This window comes from Trichomycterus rosablanca, chromosome 10 (assembly GCF_030014385.1).
Source record: "Trichomycterus rosablanca isolate fTriRos1 chromosome 10, fTriRos1.hap1, whole genome shotgun sequence".
NCBI classification, from domain to species: domain Eukaryota; kingdom Metazoa; phylum Chordata; class Actinopteri; order Siluriformes; family Trichomycteridae; genus Trichomycterus; species Trichomycterus rosablanca.
In genome coordinates, this window is record NC_085997.1 from 25,073,892 (window position 1) to 25,094,231 (window position 20,340).

Here is a 20,340-nt window from a genome sequence, read left to right on the forward strand (position 1 = left end):
GAGCTGCAGCACAGTGGCCAAGATCATCCAGCGTTTTAAAAGAGCAGGGTCCACTCAGAACAGACCTTGCGTTGGTCGTCCAAAGAAGCTGAGTGCACGTGCTCAGCGTCACATCCAACTGCTGTCTTTGAAAGATAGGCGCAGGAGTGCTGTCAGCATTGCTGCAGAGATTGAAAAGGTGGGGGGTCAGCCTGTCAATGCTCAGACCATACGCCGCACACTACATTAAATTGGTCTGCATGGCTGTCACCCCAGAAGGAAGCCTCTTCTGAAGTCTCTACACAAGAAAGCCCGCAAACAGTTTGCTGAAGACATGTCAACAAAGGACATGGATTACTGGAACCATGTCCTATGGTCTGATGAGACCAAGATTAATTTGTTTGGTTCAGATGGTCTCAAGCATGTGTGGCGGCAATCAGGTGAGGAGTACAAAGATAAGTGTGTCATGCCTACAGTCAAGCATAGTGGTGGGAATGCCATGGTCTGGGGCTGCATGAGTGCACCAGGTGTTGGGGAGTTACATTTCATTGAGGGACACATGAACTCCAATATGTACTGTGAAATACTGAAGCAGAGCATGATCCCCTCCCTCCGGAAACTGGGTCGCAGGGCAGTGTTCCAGCATGATAATGACCCCAAACACACCTCTAAGACGACCACTGCTTTATTGAAGAGGCTGAGGGTAAAGGTGATGGACTGGCCAAGCATGTCTCCAGACCTAAACCCAATAGAACATCTTTGGGGCATCCTCAAGCGGAAGGTGGAGGAGCGCAAAGTCTCGAATATCCGCCAGCTCCGTGATGTCGTCATGGAGGAGTGGAAAAGCATTCCAGTGGCAACCTGTGAAGCTCTGGTAAACTCCATGCCCAGGAGAGTTAAGGCAGTTCTGGGAAATAATGGTGGCCACACAAAATATTGACACTTCAGGAACTTTCACTAAGGGGTGTACTCACTTTTGTTGCCGGTGGTTTAGTCATTAATGGCTGTATATTGAGTTATTTTAAGGGAAGAATAAATATACACTGTTATATAAGCTGCACACAGACTACTTTTCATTGTGTCAAAGTGTCATTTTGTCAGTGTTGTCCCATGAAAAGATATACTTAAATATCTGCAGAAATGTGAGGGGTGTACTCACTTTTGTGATACACTGTATATATATATGTGTTATACATAAATGTCAGACATAACATTAAACTCATTATTTCTCAAATTAAATACTAAATATTAATCAATTATCATGTGCATATTGTAGACCTAAACTAAATTAGTTAGAAAAATGTGTAAATAAATATGCTCCATGGAGATTTTTGTAATGAAATAATTACAACGCCATGTTTAAAACGTTAAAGCTAGGTGTCTGCAGATTCCTGTTTTTGGATACTATTATATGTATTGATCAAACAAGGCCAACATTAGGTAAAGTGTAATCCACACGCGTTCTCGTCCATCACTAATCTAGTTTAACTCCTCTCAGGCTCGTTTTATTGCTCTAGCTGTTCTACTCATGCTGTGTGAACTCTCTTTCCCTCATAAACGCACTCCGAGGCCGGTACAGAGCTCTAACTGTTGGTATAACGTTGGAATGATTGTAGATTTGTGTGCAAAGTTAGAATTAATATTAACTAGTAGAGATCCTTTTAAATGTAATAATGCTCGTATGTTATTCACTTTGCGTTTGCTCCTTTTCTCCCAGATTATTGCTGGTGGTGTTATCGTAGTGCTCTTGGTCAGATTGCAATGCTCCCCCTCTTGCTCCAGTCAGCTTGAATTAAGTTCACATTTTCCTGTTGCTCTGCGGCTCTCAATGTTCCCTTGCTTTACTACACTGCAAAAAAAGCCTGAATATTTCCTGTGTCCATTTGTTCTTATTTTCAAACAGTTCATGCTTGTCGTTGTTTAACACAATCATGATGACATGGTAAACCTAACGATCCAACATTAGAAAAAAGAAATCAATCAGTTAGAATAATTCTCTTACTTTTAAAATAATATCACAAACCAAAAATTACTTACAACATATAATATATCTACGTATACATGTTTAGATAGATACTTTATTTATCCCAAAGAAAATTACTCTTTAATATGTATTAATTTGTACTTATAGCCTATATTCATGCATAAACTATGTGATGTACATTAATCGTAGTCAGACATAAGATGACTTATGTTAAATCGTTAAGCCTATAACAGAACAGACCTAGGTGTTACTGCAAATACTACAGTATATAAGCAATAATTGTGGTTTGTAATACTATGCTGCATAATTTCCCATATAGACTATGCATTATTTATGAAAATTAGCGTACATATTTAATTAAAACAAACTATACATTACACTATTTATATAACTTTATTTCTAGAGCAGTGGTTAAAAGTAATATTAAAAACATTTTATTTAGTAATTATTTTAAATACATAACAACTGTACTGAATTTTAAAGCCGCTTTTTTGACTATATAATGTTTGACTAAATTGTGTATTAGTATTTAAATGTGCTTGTTTCTTTGATAAAAAATAGTGAAATAAGGATAATGAAAATGAATAGTGAATTATACATTTTTGATTATTATACCCTGACGCGTTTCATGTTACTGTATCAGCCTTTCTTCTTTCCGTACCACATTAAACATCAATAACTTAAAAAACCGCGTTGCATTGAGCATTAATGCCAATAAAACACAAACAAAACAAATAATTCATAAAAGCTTTATTTAGAATTTAAACAAATATTAAAACACAATGAAGACATGTAACAGAAAGGTGCTCTAACATTCATTCTCAGATTATTATTAGAAATAAAAAATAACGTGTTAATAAACAATTTTCATGAACTAAATAAATATGAATTAATATTTTAATATGAACATGTGTCAATGGATTAACTAGTTTTAGGACTATACTATTTTTCATTTTTGACTTGCAATTAATTTGACAGAGCTAACTATCTACTATAATAAATCTTACTAGTATTTACTAGCAAATTTACTTAATATAAATATGAATACACTAATTACATAGAGTAAAAGACGAATTCTGTCAGATCAATGCAGTGAACTAACTTCAAATTGATGTTCAAATAGGAACACATTCTTTTTTGAAAATGATTTTTACATAATCAATACATTTAACAATTATGGAAAATTGATTATTCGTTTGCATACTGCTTGTACATGATATTTAAAAATTATTATACGTATTCAAAAACTGCAGTCTTACGGCATGTGGCAGAGGTATACAATTTTAATCAGTTAATATTTAAAACGTTATATTTTACTATCGCATTTTTTTATTTTTAGTTTTGTGTTTATATGTGTCTTAAATGTAAAATGCACAGTTTATTTGAAGACTCGCCTGCAAGGTCTCTTTGTCCACACACACACACACACACACACACACAAAGGATCGTTTTTTATTATTATTAGTAGCAGTAGTATTAAAATAATTTTCAGTCGATATTAACAAAAGTAAGTCACTGTGAGGTTTCTACACAAAGTTGAAAAAAAAAAAAAAGATTTTATAAATGTCACAACTAATTATGTACATAACCAAGTATTGCTATTTGCTAAGAGGTAAAACAATAAAGAGAAAATTAAAATTGGCTTCCCTGCATAACTTGCTAAATTTACATATTCAGCTTATGGTGGTATACGTTTGTGAACACATTCTTACTGATATCTTCCGACCATAGTAATTCAAAATAATGAATTAAATAATAGTTAAATATTAAAAAACCTATTATTGTAAGTAACTGGCTACACTAAAATCACACCAAATTAAACAATTAAAAGTAAAGCAAAATTGAACACGTGCAATGCAAAGTAAATTTTGTATTTAAGTAGGTATAAATATAGATATTAGTGTTTAGCTGCAGCCCACCTTTTGGAAATGTAATCTCCAACACATTCCCATAGCAGGAAAAAGTCCCAGCTGGAGAGAATATTTCTAAGAGAAATGACACGTTCTCATCTCGTCCCCTGTACTCCTCTGGGAATATCAGGCAAGAGAAGATTTGAAAGTAGCGCCAGATCTCCGGCGGCTCTCGTTGGCTCCTTTACTCCGCGTGTAATTTGGGTGAAAATAAAAAGAGGTCGATCTGATTAAGCAATAAAGAAAACGTGTAATCAGGTTTCTTAGAAAATTAGTCCAAATCGCTGCACAAACGTGTGCTAGACCGACATGCATTCTGCTATTCCAGCTTAATAAGACATTTTTCTGCCTTTTCGAGCTGAAAAACAGAGTAGCGCTTCGGCGCAGGGAATTACCCTCCCCCTCATTTGGGGGAATTAAATAGTTCCCTCTGCAGTAAGACCTCTCTCCCAAACATATTTTCCAGTACGACATGCTAGAAGACTCATGTCCACGTAGTTCCTTCCTTCCCTTCGACTTTCATTCGGTTTGTGAAGACTAGAGCGTCGCATAGTCGCCATTCTTCTCCGCTTTAAATACGCTTTAGCAGTTAGCCTGGCTTTCTGCGCTCTGAACAGACCCGTGCAAGGGTCTCCCCCCTCCTCAGCCCCCCTCCGCGCTCTAGCCTCTGTCGGGCTGCGGAGGGGGGAGGGGCGAAGCCCTCCGGAACAGCGGGAGGGAGCCCTGGGCCGCATAACACAAATCGTCTCGAGGTTTTCCTTCTCAACATTGCGCAACGTTACATGGAAACCTGCACATTCACCAAACGCAAACAACTGCTGGGTTACAGTAATGACATGATCATGATCGTCAAAGAAATGTGGAATTTTACAACAGAAAAAGTAACCCATGTTATGCACTGCGTATATAAAACACAATTGTTGTGGAATGTAAAATGCAATATTTTACAGTTGTCGGTCGTGAATGAAAATAAACTGGACAAAAATACAGTACATCCAGTGGGTTAAAGTCTGAAAAGTCTTTTAAAGCGTTTTCTAACAGTGAACTCGTCTTTTTCTTGGCATAGTTGTGACATTTAGTAAATATAAAATTCGTTAACACAAGGTTTGGTTAAAGCCGAACATTATGTTAAGACAAGTATCGTGTTAAGACAATGTTTAAGCTCCCTTTAGCACATTTAACTCCAGTTTAAACGCTATCTAACTGTGATATATTAATTTCAGCAAATGTCAAAAAATACTAATGTGGGTTACACTTGATAAAATACTTGTTTTGGAGCAATATGATGAATACTTTAAAAGCTATTGAAGTTATTAATATGATGAATACTTTAAAAGCTATTGAAGTTATTAATAAAAATCTGTTTTTTATTATGTAATAAAGGGTGACAGTGTCAGTATAAGAGTTGTAGTATGTAATGTGGGTTACACTTGATAAAATACAACTTGTTTTGGATCAATATGATGAATACTTTAAAAGCTATTGAATTTATTAATAAAAATCTGTTTTTTATTATGTAATAAAAGATAAAAGTGTCAGTATAAAAGTTGTATGTAATGTGGGTTACACTTGATAAAATACAACTTGTTTTGGAGCAATATAAGAAGAAGGAGTGTTTAGTTTTTTTTTTTAATCAGAATCCAACAGCAAAAGGGCATTTCAAACGTTGTGTGTCCAATTGGACTTTTTCAATTTTAGAAAAATGTTAAGCCTCATTTTCTTTCACATTATGTCCGTTTTTAAATATGCATTCCACCCATAAAACTGTTTTGCAAGTTTGTGTGACTTTTTAAAATGAGGAAACTCTTTGGGACCCAGTGGATTGGGTTTAGCTCACACTTATGTAAACGCACCCAGGAGCTTTATTTGCAAGAGAACTAGTTTACCCCTCTTGTTCACCCTCAACTCGGTGATGAAATGGCGATCGCTTATTGTTTCAATGCAAATAGACCTTAACCCTGAATTCATGGCTACCTCAGTAGAATAGTGATTACTCGACGGCCGGGTTTAGCTGCTTTTCTTTAAGCCCGTCTGTCACTAACTTCACGACCATTGATAATCTGAGACGCATTTGGTGCACCAGAACTATGTGTGAATTACTTTCACCCTCCGGAGATGTAGACTAATCGACATCAGGTTCTCTATAAACTTCTTTTTAGTTTATAACCTTTTATGGAGTTATAAAATAAGCAGAATGAAGAATGATACAGATCTGTAGCAAAACTCGTTCTTTTTGTAGATGCTTAACAATACAGCAAAAACAAGCATTATCTTGTTGCTTATCAAAGATAGTTTTTATTGCTGGTTTAAGACAAGCAATTGTGGTTTTATGCTAAATGAGCACTGGTTTATGCAACGTTATGGTCCTAAATCACAAAAAATGAAGGCTAGGTGCCTCTATCAGCTACAACAATTACAAAGCTTGATTTAAAACTGTAATAATTACTGGGGTAAACCATGGCATGTCAGTAGGTTTTCTTAGTGACTATCATTTGTTATTTTTAAATATTTTTTATCCTGGTAACCAACTGACAATTATTAGTTTAAATCAGCATTAGCAAAAAATAAATAAATAAATAAAAAAGAATAAAAAAGAAAAAAAATCTGACTATTGTCATGTCTGTGGTGGATCATTGATCTATATATAAAATAATGTTTTTTTTCTATTCATTGTTGTAACCTACTATGCATTTATACTTATAAACACCTTTTGTTGTTCTCCAAAGAAGTTTCAGCATCCCAACAGCATCTAAGTACCCAGTTTTATGCAGATTATGTAGATTTGTTTGGAAACCATCATTTCAATAAATAATGTTTCAGATAGTTTTACCCTACTGCTACAATCACTTTATTTGATTTTGATTGACAGCTGGTTAATGGAAATATTTTTGGCAAGTACTCTGTTAGGTTTGGTGTATTTAACAAAGTTATGTAACACCTTGGTGGGAAATGAAGAGGAAAAGTACTATATGTGTGCAATTCATCTCTTTCTCTCTCATTCTCTCAGTGTGTGTGTGTGTGTGTGTGTGTGTGTGTGTGTGTTTGTGTTCATTTCTGTCTTGCTTGCTTGTATACAGCATGCCTTTGGCAATACCCTTACATTATGACCATAGGTACTAAAATTTTATCTTCAGCTCACATTGTCATATTATGTAGCAGCTCTCTCTCTCTCTCTCTTTCTCTCTCTCTCTCTCTCTCTCTCTCTCTCTCTCTCTCTCTCTCTCTCTCTCTTGTGATGGCTCTATTACCTTTTGCTTAGGGTGGTATTTGTCTCGCCATGTTATAAGACTTCTCTTAGAAATATCACTTACAGGCTCCCTTTTTAGTACTAAAACACCCATTAGGATTTAAGATTAAATTTAAAGAGAGACCACCTGTTGCAAAGAACAGCAACACACAATAAAAGTTGTAATTCATAACAAAGTAGTATGTATTTAATACAATCTGTTAGGTAACACAGCCAATATGCCTTATATAAACTATTTGTTCTGTTTATCAAAAGAAAAATCCCATTTTTATAAAGAAATGTTGTGACACTGTAAAAGTACAATAATAAAAAAAAAATTTGGACAGGCAAAATAGAAATCAAGGTTATCCATAGAACACTGTTCTAGAAGGTTCCACAATTTTATCAATTTAACTGGTAAAAGGTGAAGTTGAGGTCATTAAGACCAAGTATAAAAGTACAATCCACCACAGGCTTAGTCTTTGCAAGCTACGATATGTCGTGGTTCACCACTTTTTAATTTTAACAGTAACTTAAAAACAAATCTAGCTAGGACACTTTATTGGTGCAGTTTTAAAAATAAGGCTTTAAGACGAAAGTCATCAAATGTAAGACTAAGGCAAAGGAAAAGAAAGATGCTGTTCTTTTTAGGTAGAGGCACCACTTGACTAGAGTGTACCACAGTCAAATTCTGATATTTCTTTTTTCCCCTAAAAAGAACTACTGCTGCTGCAGAATCACATGAGCTGCCTACCCTGCCATGTGATGGCGCTGCATATATAAAGAGGGCAATCTTTGCAGCTGGGCAAAAAGCAAGTGCGTCAGAATTAGGCTGGTGGTCACAATGCAGACCTTGTCTCTTGCTCCCAGCTGCTGTGTTTAACAGCTGCAATAAAAAGGCTTTATTTGAGTCTGGAAAATTTTTTAGTGAATGCCACTGAGGTTTTAAGAGATGTCTCTGCTTTCTTTGTCTGAATTTAGCATCTAATGCTTCATGCATATTCATGTAAGTTCTGTTACATAGAATAAAGAACAGATGTAACTTGTAAATGTATTTCTGTTGATGTCTCACTCCTCTTGATTAGTAAGTTTTTTATTTATAGTGACTAGGGACATTCTCCGCTCTTAAAACTATAAGAAGCCTAAAAGATTCGTATCTGCAATGAAGCAATGTGCAGGTTTGTATCAAATATTTCATCATTACTGCAATGTTTTGGACAGTCTTCACAGCACAAGATTCTTTATTAGTTCGTTTAAAATAAATAATAGTTGTTAATTGCACACAGAATTGCAGGCCAGAATTTCCCATTCCTCTGGTACACCTAACATGACATATTCTGTATTTCTCATTAAAACAGTTAGAGGAGGGTGCTTTCCCAGTGGTACTCTGTATACATAGACCTGTCTCAATCCAGAGCTTGTTCTTTTGACAGGAAGAGTCAAGAGTAGGCATGTACCTTTCAATCTATACCTATTGCATTTTTGGTCACAAGGTCACCCTATAGGATTTTCAATGTATTGGGGGTGCAGATGGTTTCAAGTGTTATTTATCTAACAGGTTACATCTGTGATCACACTAGACTAAGCTGACTGGCTTTGCTATGATGTTTTTAGCATACATTCGATTTAAAGACTTTGTTTTTCTGAAACCTTTTTCAATTTTAAATGATTGGCTAAACATTTGATTTTTTTAGAGTTAATCATTTATTATGAAAGATCAGGGAAAGTGACGGTATTCCTATCTGTAAGTGGACAGGATATTTAGGCACACTAAGCATAGAGGGATGTATATTATACAGAGGATTTTTTTGGTCAGTAGGTCTTTTTTTTTCTTGGTCAGTAGATGCTATATCTTATGGGAACAACAGTAATTCTATTTACAAAGCATTGTAGAGTTTGTTGTTCTCAGTCACTGGCAGTAATGAGGTTGTCCAAAGTGTCAAATTCAAAGACATTAATTTATTGTCTGTTTTACCACTGCTTTATCCTGGTCAGGGTAGTGGAGGGCCTCATTCATTGGGCAAAAAGCAGAAAACACTCTGGACATGTTGCCAGTTCACCACAGGGCAGTCAGACAGACACTGAAACTAACACACACTTTTTAGTAGCTCCAATTGGCCTGACTGCATGTCTTTGGACTTTTGGGAAAAAACCTAGGAGGACACAGGGAGAACATGCAAACTCCATAAGGAAAGGACCCTGATCACCCAGCCGGGTAATTAAACACAGGCCTTTCGTGTTGTAAGACAATGGCACTACCCACTGCACCACAGTGCCACCCTAAATTCAAATTCATTTACAGAAGTAATACAAGGTACGTTGTTCCACCAGTGCTTTTTCCATCAAATAATCTTTGTTCATTTGAGTACAGAGAAGTCTCCAGCTATACCTAATGGCAATCTTCAACAGGATTAAGCGGCCAAGTCACAAGTTAAATGAGAGAAAACTTTCTACATGACTAAAACAATGCATGACAATAAGTTTATTTTTGATAAAGTGTATTTAAAAATAGTCATAGAAAAATAACAGGAGCGACATTACATTTACATTCACTTGTGAACTTTTTATACATATCTGTTGATGCACGCTCAATAATCCAGGTACACAAATCCACAAAGTTGAATCAGTTCATCTGGACACAAGTTTGCTGTAGAGATACCTTTCGCCACTCAATCCAAGTGACTTCTTCAGTCTGAGCTGGTGGTGGATACCCTAACCTTATATGCAGCCGATTTGCATAACGACCGATCACCATTGCATAACAATGGAACCGGTGATCAGGTCCATATGCAAATCACAATGACCATTAATTACAATGGTCATGTGTGCCTTTCACAAATGATTGGGGTATAGCTCCTATTACAGCGTTGTAAGATGGTGAGAGATGTATTCACAGGCCCCCTCCCCGGTTTTTATACATAAATTATCATCACAAGTCATTACTAAGCACCCTGAACTCTAAAGTTTGAATGAGAAATCAACCAGAGGTCTGGTCCCAGTGTTGAAAGCCTAAAAATTGCGTTGTAATGTCATGAAATGAACAATTAAACAAAAAGATTTATTTTCAAAAAAGACTCAAAATGCCATACAGGAAAAAGTACTTCTGCATCTGGGCCGGAATCACTCCATGCAAATGAGTAGGCTGCTATCATCAGGTCATTTATCTGACCACAAGTTTATTAATCTAGTCCTTATAATTTGGCAAGACTACATATTCCTTCTTGATACTTACATTCTTGTTTTCATACCTGTATGTATATATCGGTTATTATTTATATTATTTTATCTACATATATTACTGTTATTATTATCTGTATATTACCACTACTATACTCATCCATACCTATGTCTGACATATTTTATATCTGATACACAATCTCTATTCATATTCTATTTTATATATGTATATATACCCATAACTGATACATTGTAGATATTTATAACTATAACAACATCCATCTCTATATTTATTCTTATATATCTGTATATATTGTTTATAAAAATAGATACAATACTGCTTTTATCACATGTACCAGATACACAATTTGCACATGCTGTTTTTCTGTTGCATACCACATGCTGTATTAATGCACCTTATTTACTTACTTACCTTATTTTGTATTGTTTAAGTTTTCTCTTCTTTGTTAAACTACTGGAGACCAATAATTTCCTTCGGGATAAATGAACTGTCTGTCTGTCTGTCTGTCTGTCTGTCTGTCTGTCTGTCTGTCTTTATAGGTATTATTTAGACATGCAAATTCATAACTTAATGAACGTACACACACATATATAAACCTACTGTACTTTACACATATTGAGTGGCTGATGTGTACTAAGCACCCTGAACTGTAAAGTTTGAATGAGAAATGAAGCAGAGGTCTGGTACACATTACACGGTAAGAAAGGGTTAACTCGTTGACGCCACAAGCCGCGGGGGCGGGGCCGATAACGGAAGGGGCGGAGTCAGCCACTGCTCCAGGGCTGAGTGGGAAAATCCGCCTCGCTTGCGGGGCAAATAACATATTTTGGAGATTTAAAAATAGACGGTTTCTATTCTGACTTGTTTTTATGGATTTGTATTGGTTTTATTTTAGGATAACCACTGTCAGTTATAATGGATATTTTTTTAACGCCCAAGGTAAACCTGTAAATCGTTGAGTAAACGGTCAGTCAATTCAAAATGTGTTTGTGGTGTTTTTAAGGGTGATTCTAAACTTTGTGTGTGTGTGATTTGATTATGAGAATGTTTTAAAACAACAAAACCTTTCCTGATTAAAGACACGCCAGATATCGATGGTTAACTCTCGTGATTTGCTTTAACATGTGAACTTTTCACACGTGAATTGAAAAAAACGCACAAGAAAGACGTTGATCTGTGTGGGTTAGGTGGGAGCTTTTTACATTTGTGGTTGAAAAGTCTTCCAAAATGAAATTTGAATGAGCAAACGTGATGATTACATTCAAGATCTCCCCAGAGAGACAAGAGAGCTCGCTTTTCCTCGAGTTAATTCATGGTCCGAGTCAGCAAGTCAAACCCGAATAAAAGTCCAGGGTGTTTGGAGGTGTGGTGGTACGTTTTACAGGCCTACATATGCACCATCTCCAAAATCAAATGATCTGCATGAGGAAAAATGAATTCCCTTATTTTTGTATCCATCATTTCTGTTTAATGTCACAGAGCGGCATTGTGGGAGAGAAGGACGCGTCATCCAGCCATAAATTAGTGATTATAGAGGCTCTCAGAGGCAGGAGGGTTTTAGTCGGGTGGATTTGTTCAATGCACTAAGCTAGATCTCCATTATAGCGGGAGCTGCAGATACAACCCAGCTCATCTTTTATCTACCAATTACAAGAGGTGCCTTGCAGTTATTCCCTCGATTTTAAAGGGTAATTATAAAGCCAAGAATATCAATTGCAAACTTATTTTATAAACTTTTTATAGTTAAGATTTTTGGCTCTGTGTGTGATAACACAAAACACATTAAGCTACATGAATGATTTTTATTTTTTTTTTGCACTTTTTTGGCTCACTCAGTGTAAATCAATAGCCAGTCCACGTTCAAAATAGATTTGTTGTCCGGACTGGCGTTTTTATAGGTAGGTGTTTTCTTCTCCTCACATTTTGATTTATCGCGCTTGCTTAGGATTAGCCTATAAAATAAGCATTTCAGTGAGGTGTTCTATTCCATCAAATGTTTGTCTTCAACCAGTGTTAGTTGGCGTCACACGTTTTTACTTAATTTAACAGTGATGCATCGTTTACTCTGTTACCGGCTTTGTTAGTGTTTGTTTATAATTTAGAACACGATTAACTCGTGGCAACTTGTGGTTGTCCGCATGTTTATTAGATTCTTGAAGGTTTTGCGTGACTGGGAAATGAAGCATTCTTGCGTCGCATTACATAATTTGCTCCAGGGTTTTCTCGTGTTTAGGTATTAAGTATTGAGAAAGTATATGATAGTTCATCCTAACTTTGTCTCACATTTACAATTTACAAGAAAAGTACTTAATTTTAAATAAGAAATACATTTTACAAAGAAGCGTGCACACTTAAAGCGTGGAATTATAGTTTTGCATCGTAAACTGGCGTTACTTTGTGTCCTTGTGTGAAGATAAAAATGCACAAAGTTACATTTCAAAATGTCTCTGTTGGAGAAGCTTTTCTTTAAAATTTCATAGACAAATAGGACATGTTTATAACAGGCCATTGAAGCCCAAAGTAGCTGATTGACAACATAATGCAAACGTAGGATTGTTTTTCCTTTTTTTTTTAGAAAAATTTCAACAATAACATAAGAACTGATATATTGATATACTGATTGATTTGCAGTACATTTGCGAGATGTTTTCATGTATTTTAATTTATTAAAATTAACCATATTTTTCCGCCTAGTATGATTTCGAGTGATTATTTATTTTAAAGTTCAGAACATGAATACGTTAATAGGTTGTGTCTCTGGAAATTTTTTATTTATTTTGTATAGTTTTTTTTTTATTATAATTTTTTTTTTGCTGTGCTAAGCTTACAGGTACTAATGGAACCAAATGTCAAGTGTATAGTTACACTTCTTTACTTAAGTTTAGTTTGACTTTTAGCTTTTTCAATAAAACAGGTCGTAATGAGGGAGGTTTGTGTCATTTATGGAGGTGGGCCCATACTTGCCTTAATTGGACACAGATGGGTTTTCTTATTGATAACCTCGAAGCGTTCCCTGGCTAAACACTGCGAAAACACACTGCGAAATTATAGATGACGATAAAACTGACTGACTTTTTTGTGTTTGTTAACTCAATAATGCAGTTGTTTTATATATAAAAATTCAGCCTACACATTTACTGTAGAGAACCTGCCTTTTTGGTTTAAATTACATTTTTGTGCAAAGGTGACTGCATTTTTATATCATCCGGATTTTAAATGATACAGACCCGATGTGATCGCTTACGCGTCAAAACAAAATGTTTATCACGGTGTCTTAGAAAACAAGAAAAACGCAGTGTTTCCAAAGTACTGTCTTACTTTTAAATAAAAAGTAAAATATACGTTTAGGCAAGGCACACTTTGAAAAAGTGCTTGAAGCAAAAAAAAAGTGTACACCCTTACAGCACCGTTGTTGGTAGAATGAAAGGTGGCGACCATCTGCGGTTTTGTTTTATTTTTTTTTTTTAAAAAGGACAGTTATCACAGTGCTGTAAAATACAACAATGTCAAATTTCTGCTTCTCCGACCACACAATACGTCGTGTAAATACAGGCACAATTTGAAAACGATACATTTTTGGTAAAAATTTTACCATGATCCCAGTGTTGAAAGCCTTACATTTACGTTGTAGTGTCATAAAATTAACAATTAAACAAAAAGACTCATTTTCAAAAAAAAAGACTCAAAATGCGCTACAGGAAACACTTCTGCATCTGGGCCGGGGTCACTCCATGCAAATGAGTAGGCTGCTATCATCAGGCCATTTATTTGACCACAAGTTTATTAATCTAGTTCTTATAATTTGGCTATTTGCTTTTATAGGTATTATTTATAAATAATATAGACATGCAAATTCATAACTTATTGAACGTACACACACACACACACACACACAGACACACACACACACACATAAACCTACAGTACTTTACACTCATTAGGTGCTGATGTGTACCTGAATCACATTAACCAACTTTATATAAAAAATAAAAAATTAAATAAAAAAATACACCTTACACCAGTAAGGAATTTATTATATTATAAAGGATTTATTGCTGCATGTACACATTATGCTTTTATAATTGTTACACCTACAACCTTTTAATCAAGTTTAGGGTTATTTTAAAACTCCACATTATTAAAGACATATTGTCGTTATTTTACTTGATTATTACTAGACTTGTTTTAGAAATTAAGTATGCCACTTCTGCGGAATGGACATTTCAAACTTGGCAACTAAAAGGTTTATAAGGTTAACTAAAGAACGAAGTTTAAGTGTCTATGTTTAAGTAACATTTTTATTTGTCATACCTTTTTATTTTAATTAAGTTTGTGGTTTGGAGTACAGTGCATGGAAGAGTTGCACGGCAGCACGGTTTTAAAAAGTGGCAGAAGAAGGTTGCCTGTGCCTGTTTGGAGGGACAGGTCACAAGGTCATGAAATTACTTAACTTGGTATAATTCAGGCACAGTGTTTCAAAAAATCTTTTTAAGGGTTTCTGATTTTTTTTTTTTTTTTTTTTTTTTTTTTTTCAAAACCGTGTCTTGAAACATTATCAATAATAATATAAAACATCTTTTTGCAGTGGTTGGTCTTTAGTTGTTACTTATTTTGTTGCACATTTTAAACATGATACATAAAGTGATGGAGGGGTTGACACATTCAAAATTCACAATAAATATCTACTACATTCTGCACATTAGTTAAACAGATTTAGGGCTTAAGGAAAACACACTAACAGACATGTATATACATGTAAGAAGCGACTCAGATGAGGGACAGAATCGAAGCGTCCTGCTTAAAATATTCTTGCCAAAGGCGGAGCGGGGCCTGCCTCAAACCGGTTTCAAACTGCGCCCTAGAACAATAATGGGGTCTTGCAGCAGTCTTGACCCGCGCTGGTGACAAACGCCCCGTTCCGGTAGTTTGAATGTGGCTAGGAGATGGAGGGAAAGTGTCAATCAGAGACGCTCCAGCGATCGTGGACAATGCGCTTCGTGGGACTGGTCTGTTTCAAGAGCAATCAGTCACTCCGCATTAATTATCCCCGCGTCCCACAGCAGGGCAGCTCGCGCTGGCACTGCTCTCTCTCTCTCTCTCTCTCTCTCTCTCTCTCTCTCTCTGTCTGTGTGTGTGTGTGTGTGTGTGTGTGTGTGTGTGTGTGTGTGTGTGCGCGTGCGAGCGCGCTATAGTACACTACTGAACACGCACCCCACACCCACCTTTCATGTTGCTTAAAGGAAACAATAAAGGGCTGCAATAAACGGGTCTTTGGTGTTCCTATATATTAAATACATATATCTGTTTAAAGAGCTGCATTTTTAAGCTGCAGAACTAAATTTTATTGTTACTGTCACTACTTTTTTCACAACTTGTTAAGGGGTTTTGGTTTTAAATATTTCAGGTAACAACCCAAAAATAATAGTTACTTATTCATTTGTACACATAAATTATTTAGCTTTCGTTTGTATATAAATGTATACGTTTACAAAAAAACACGGTTTATACGCCAGTGCGTGTTGCTAAGGCCTGGGTACCTGACAATCCAAAACAGACTGCTGTCATTACAAAGGGTGTAATCATAAGCAATACTTGTGTGTTTACAGTAAATTATTTTTACTGTATTGGGTTGCATATTCCTACCATTTTTGTTACTAAATAGGAACGATTTCAGTTTGTGATGTGATCGGATAGTAATTAATAAAATATATACTATCAATACTAAAATATATATCATTGATAAAAAATACTACTACCAATAATAATAATAATAATAATAATAATAATAATAATAACTATAATAAAGTGTAATTAAAACAAATTATTAACCAAGTTGTATGTATGTGTATGTATGTATGTGTATGTGTATATTGATATATATTGATATATATACACACAAATACCCCTGCCAAAATAAATTAACTAAAAAAAAGAAAATTGCCTTTTTAACATTTTTTTTCCCTTTGTTTTAAGATTATGATAATGATAATGATGATAATGATGATGATAATAATAATAACAATAATAATAATAATAATTATAACAATAATATTATTATTATTATTATTGTTATAATTATTATTATTAACTATAATAGTGTAATTAAAACAAATTATTAACCAAGTTGTATGTATGTGTATGTATGTATGTGTATGTGTATATTGATATATATTGATATATATACACACAAATACGCCTGCCAAAATAAATAAACTAAAAAAAAGAAAATTGCCTTTATAACATTTTTTTTTACTTTTGTTTTAAGATTATGATAATGATGATGATGATGATGATAATAATAATAACAATAATAATAATAAAAATAATAATTATAACAATAATAATAATACTATAATAATAATAATAATAATAATAATAATTGAAATATAGTGGTTGTATTTAGCAGCTTTAAGAAAACTTTCGCCTTCTATATCATTGAAAACACCAAGTAGTTTATCATACAGAATGTACTTTTCAAACACACCTTTAAGGCAAATAGTTAGAAACTAAAGTCTCCAAAGAAAACTCTCCGACCTGGGTGCTCATTTATTTGGAGAGCTGATATTTCTCCTCCATTGCTCTCACCGACGCGTATTTGCTTCGATATCGTTCCTTTAGTTCACCCATTTCCAGTCTGTTCGGTTTATAATGTTGCTGCTCTGTTTAGCTATATTAATCTGTGCATGTATTCTCTATATTTAATACAACATGTAATTTCCTGCTTTTTAGCGTATTCCCTTTGATTAAGTCACTCTTGACTCTCCTTTAGCTTCGGGGGCAGCTAGGTTCGCCTAGGGGGAGGCCTTGAAACAGCCCCTCCTTATCTCCTTTCATCGTGCAGCTCTGGGCCGCCTTGAAACCGCAAGGCCAGTAATTGCTTTTTTCAGGCAGCCCAGTGCGGACTGGCCAGCAGCCAATCAGAGCCTTGTTTACACTCGATGACTGACACCGTTCTGGCAACATGCCAACCAATCAAACACTTTTAGGTTGGGGCCCAGGATCTTAACTCTTTCTGTGCGTATGACCACATTTTTAAAATGTACATCGGGGCTTTGACCAGCTATCTCGTTTTAAGTATGTGACGTCAGTTAGTTTGGTATGTTCTTTTGTGTGTTTGTTTTAATTGCAGGTAATTCCACCTTTTATCAAGCATCGGTACGTTTCGAATACAAATAGATGCTATGATCTATGGATAAATAAATGTTTTGCATGAATTTCCCAGTATGTTCTTGATAGTAATGCAAATATTACTTTTTAATCATTCCTGAACGAATATTAGTTAAAATCAACCGCGAAAATCTTTTGAAAAATGAACGTGACAAAATCATTTGCATGTCTCCGTCGCTAAGCTGCTTCGAGACTATCTACCATGCGGTTACTTCTGCACAGTACTGGAAAAGGCTGAACGCAAGTGCGCGCGGTTTTGTTTAGTTGCCCGAGAGCTGAATCACTATTGGCTTAGAGGAACAGCCAGTGAGAGGCCATGTTTATTGCGAGGCTCTCAGCTCGAGTTTATTGACATGTAGGTATTGGACCAATAGATGAGGCTGCCCCCTCCATGTTCCCGCCCTTCTATCTCCTCCCTCCTGTCTCACAGACTGGCATGAGCGGATTGAGGAAAAAGCTTGAAGCCTGCATGTACGAGGCTCGCTTCAGTGGAAGCACTATAGTGCATCTCCGAACCTCAGCTGCACACACTGCAGTCACCGTACTAGGATGTAACCATTTCCACATGTCTTTTTTTATTCTGCCTCTGGTGTCTTTTACCGATTTTTACACTATGTTTTTGTTAACAATATATTGTTATGCAGCTTACCAGTAAGTAATTCATTTATATTGTATACAGTTTATGTGTAGAAAATAAACATTTGCTTCACAGAAATCATCTTACCATATGCATTTTTCGCAGAACATCTGTTGTTATTCAGAAATTAAATAAAAAACTTCAACACGCTATTAAAACTATTAGTGCACTATAGGTGACTTTCTAACTGAAATTATAAGAACAGCAAAAGTAATAATAGAGCATATACGTGCTTTGTTTTATACACATAATTGGGACATCTGACAGTTGTCTTTGCAGACATTGGAGCTGCTAAATTTAACGTTTAACGCATGCTTTGAGATAATATTGTTGTTATCCGATTAACCTTCATTACAAACAAGGATGATATGTCTGTGTTTTTGTAACATACTTATTAATGCAGACTGTGCAAATAAATTAACTAACCTATCACATTAATCAGTTTTTGTATCGCCTAAATTTTGTATATAGTATATAAACAATATGGTATTAATTAATAGGATAACCGTTTAAACAGTAAGTCAGGTATTTATTGTAAAAAAAAAGTATAAACATTCACTCAAAAGAATCGTATTATACCAGTCCAATGAGACATAGCCAAACACAGGCTGCGCGGTTACAGCTTATAGAAGACCACTCGTCTTTCTCTGAACAACCACATTGTTTCCAGCAGACCTTCGAGACCTTCAAATATAATAAACGATAAAGAAGCAACAGAAATGACAATTGTTTAAACAACGTTCAAAATAAAGGAAACAAGAGGCTTTGAAAACACTGGACACACGCCACTCCAATGACGCCTCAAAAATGCGTTGTACTGCGCTTTAAATCATTTCAAAATGCTGCATGATTCAGTCGCTTTTAATTGTAATGTTTCTTAAGTTATAGATGTAAATGTGAAAAGGCATAATCTTAGTGCGTGTATGTATGTCAGTGCAAAGTTTTTTTTATTAAATTAGAATACTGCGGTTGCAACATTGCTTTGTTTTGTGATTGCCACATCATTATTCTTGTTTTCTTCTGATAGGGATAGAAAACTGCATAGGGTATAACGTTTAAATGATTTTTAAACATTTTTAAAAACGATGTAGCAATGTAAACCATGTATCTGAAGATGTTTACCACGCCAGTTGCTGTATGAGAGGGATTTTTTTTTAACAATGTAAAGGACACATTCAAAGAACTGCAATTCATTTCTCTGTGGAACGTATCAATGTATATTTTGTCGTATAGTTTGATTTGCAACAATTCTAATCAACTCAGTACGTCATTTTTACATCATATGCGAGGTTTTTGGGATGTCGGGGATGTGGGGCCAAAGGTGATGATGGCCAGACCCAATCTTTTCCAATTTACTTCCAAATTCAGTGATCCGAATGAAAAGTTTTATTTTAAATCATTCCTAGCAACACAATTATTAAATTCAAAATAAATGGTAATTAGGGTTTGACTTGTTGGGCATGAGTCAGATTTGTGTGGGTGTAGCGAAATATTGTAGGATAAAAAGCTTAAGTTTTTATCTCTGTTGAGCGCTACGACTAGTTAAAGTTAAACAAAACATGTAACTGTCTAAATAAGCCTTATATATATATATATATATATATATATATATATATATATATATATATATATATATATATAACACATACACACTTTGAGAAAGAAGAAGGATTTGAAGCGTTTGCGGCTGTGCCTAGATTTTGCACGAAACAATGCATTAATTAATTAACACGATTAATTAATTAATTTTAAATCCCATTTTGCTTTTCCCTGGGTAAGAGTTGTTTTTGTTTCTTTTTTTATATTTCGGACTAAGAGTTTGTTTGCTTCTGTTGCAGAAAATATGACGGGGACGTACTTTTTTGGACGCCATACCCAAAACGGTGCTGAATGCAAGACCTGAGCGAAACTCTTAACGGGATTATAGCGTCGATTCGACTTTCCGCCTTGGATTTCGGATATATTTATTGGTTGTGTTGGAATGGAAGGCAGAGAGTTTGGCCCTCCTCCGCCGCTACTGACAGAGCGCGGCCCGCTGGCTTACCGCGCCGCCTCTCGGATCACTGCAGCCGGCCACACAGCCGTGCAGCACCCCGCGGCCTTTCAACCCGGGAAATACTACCCATCACACATCCCCATACCTTCATCAGGTGCGTATTTTAATTGTCTTTCTAACTAATTTGCTGTGTTTGTGAGCTTTTGTAGACACTGTTGGTTTTGTTTGTGTGTATGTTGAGA

The 20,340-nt window shown here is 35.4% G+C and overlaps 1 protein-coding gene across 1 annotated transcript in view; it reads left to right on the forward strand.

Moving 5' to 3' along the window:
• The first annotated feature begins 18,057 nt into the window (after window positions 1-18,057).
• bahcc1b (BAH domain and coiled-coil containing 1b) overlaps window positions 18,058-20,340 on the forward strand; it is a 121,072-nt gene continuing 118,789 nt past the window's right edge. The window contains exons 1-2 of the mRNA XM_063003000.1: window positions 18,058-18,116; window positions 19,941-20,252. Of these exons, the coding sequence (XP_062859070.1) occupies window positions 20,084-20,252 (169 nt within the window). The 5' untranslated portion in view covers window positions 18,058-18,116; window positions 19,941-20,083. The remainder of the gene's footprint in view (window positions 18,117-19,940; window positions 20,253-20,340) is intronic.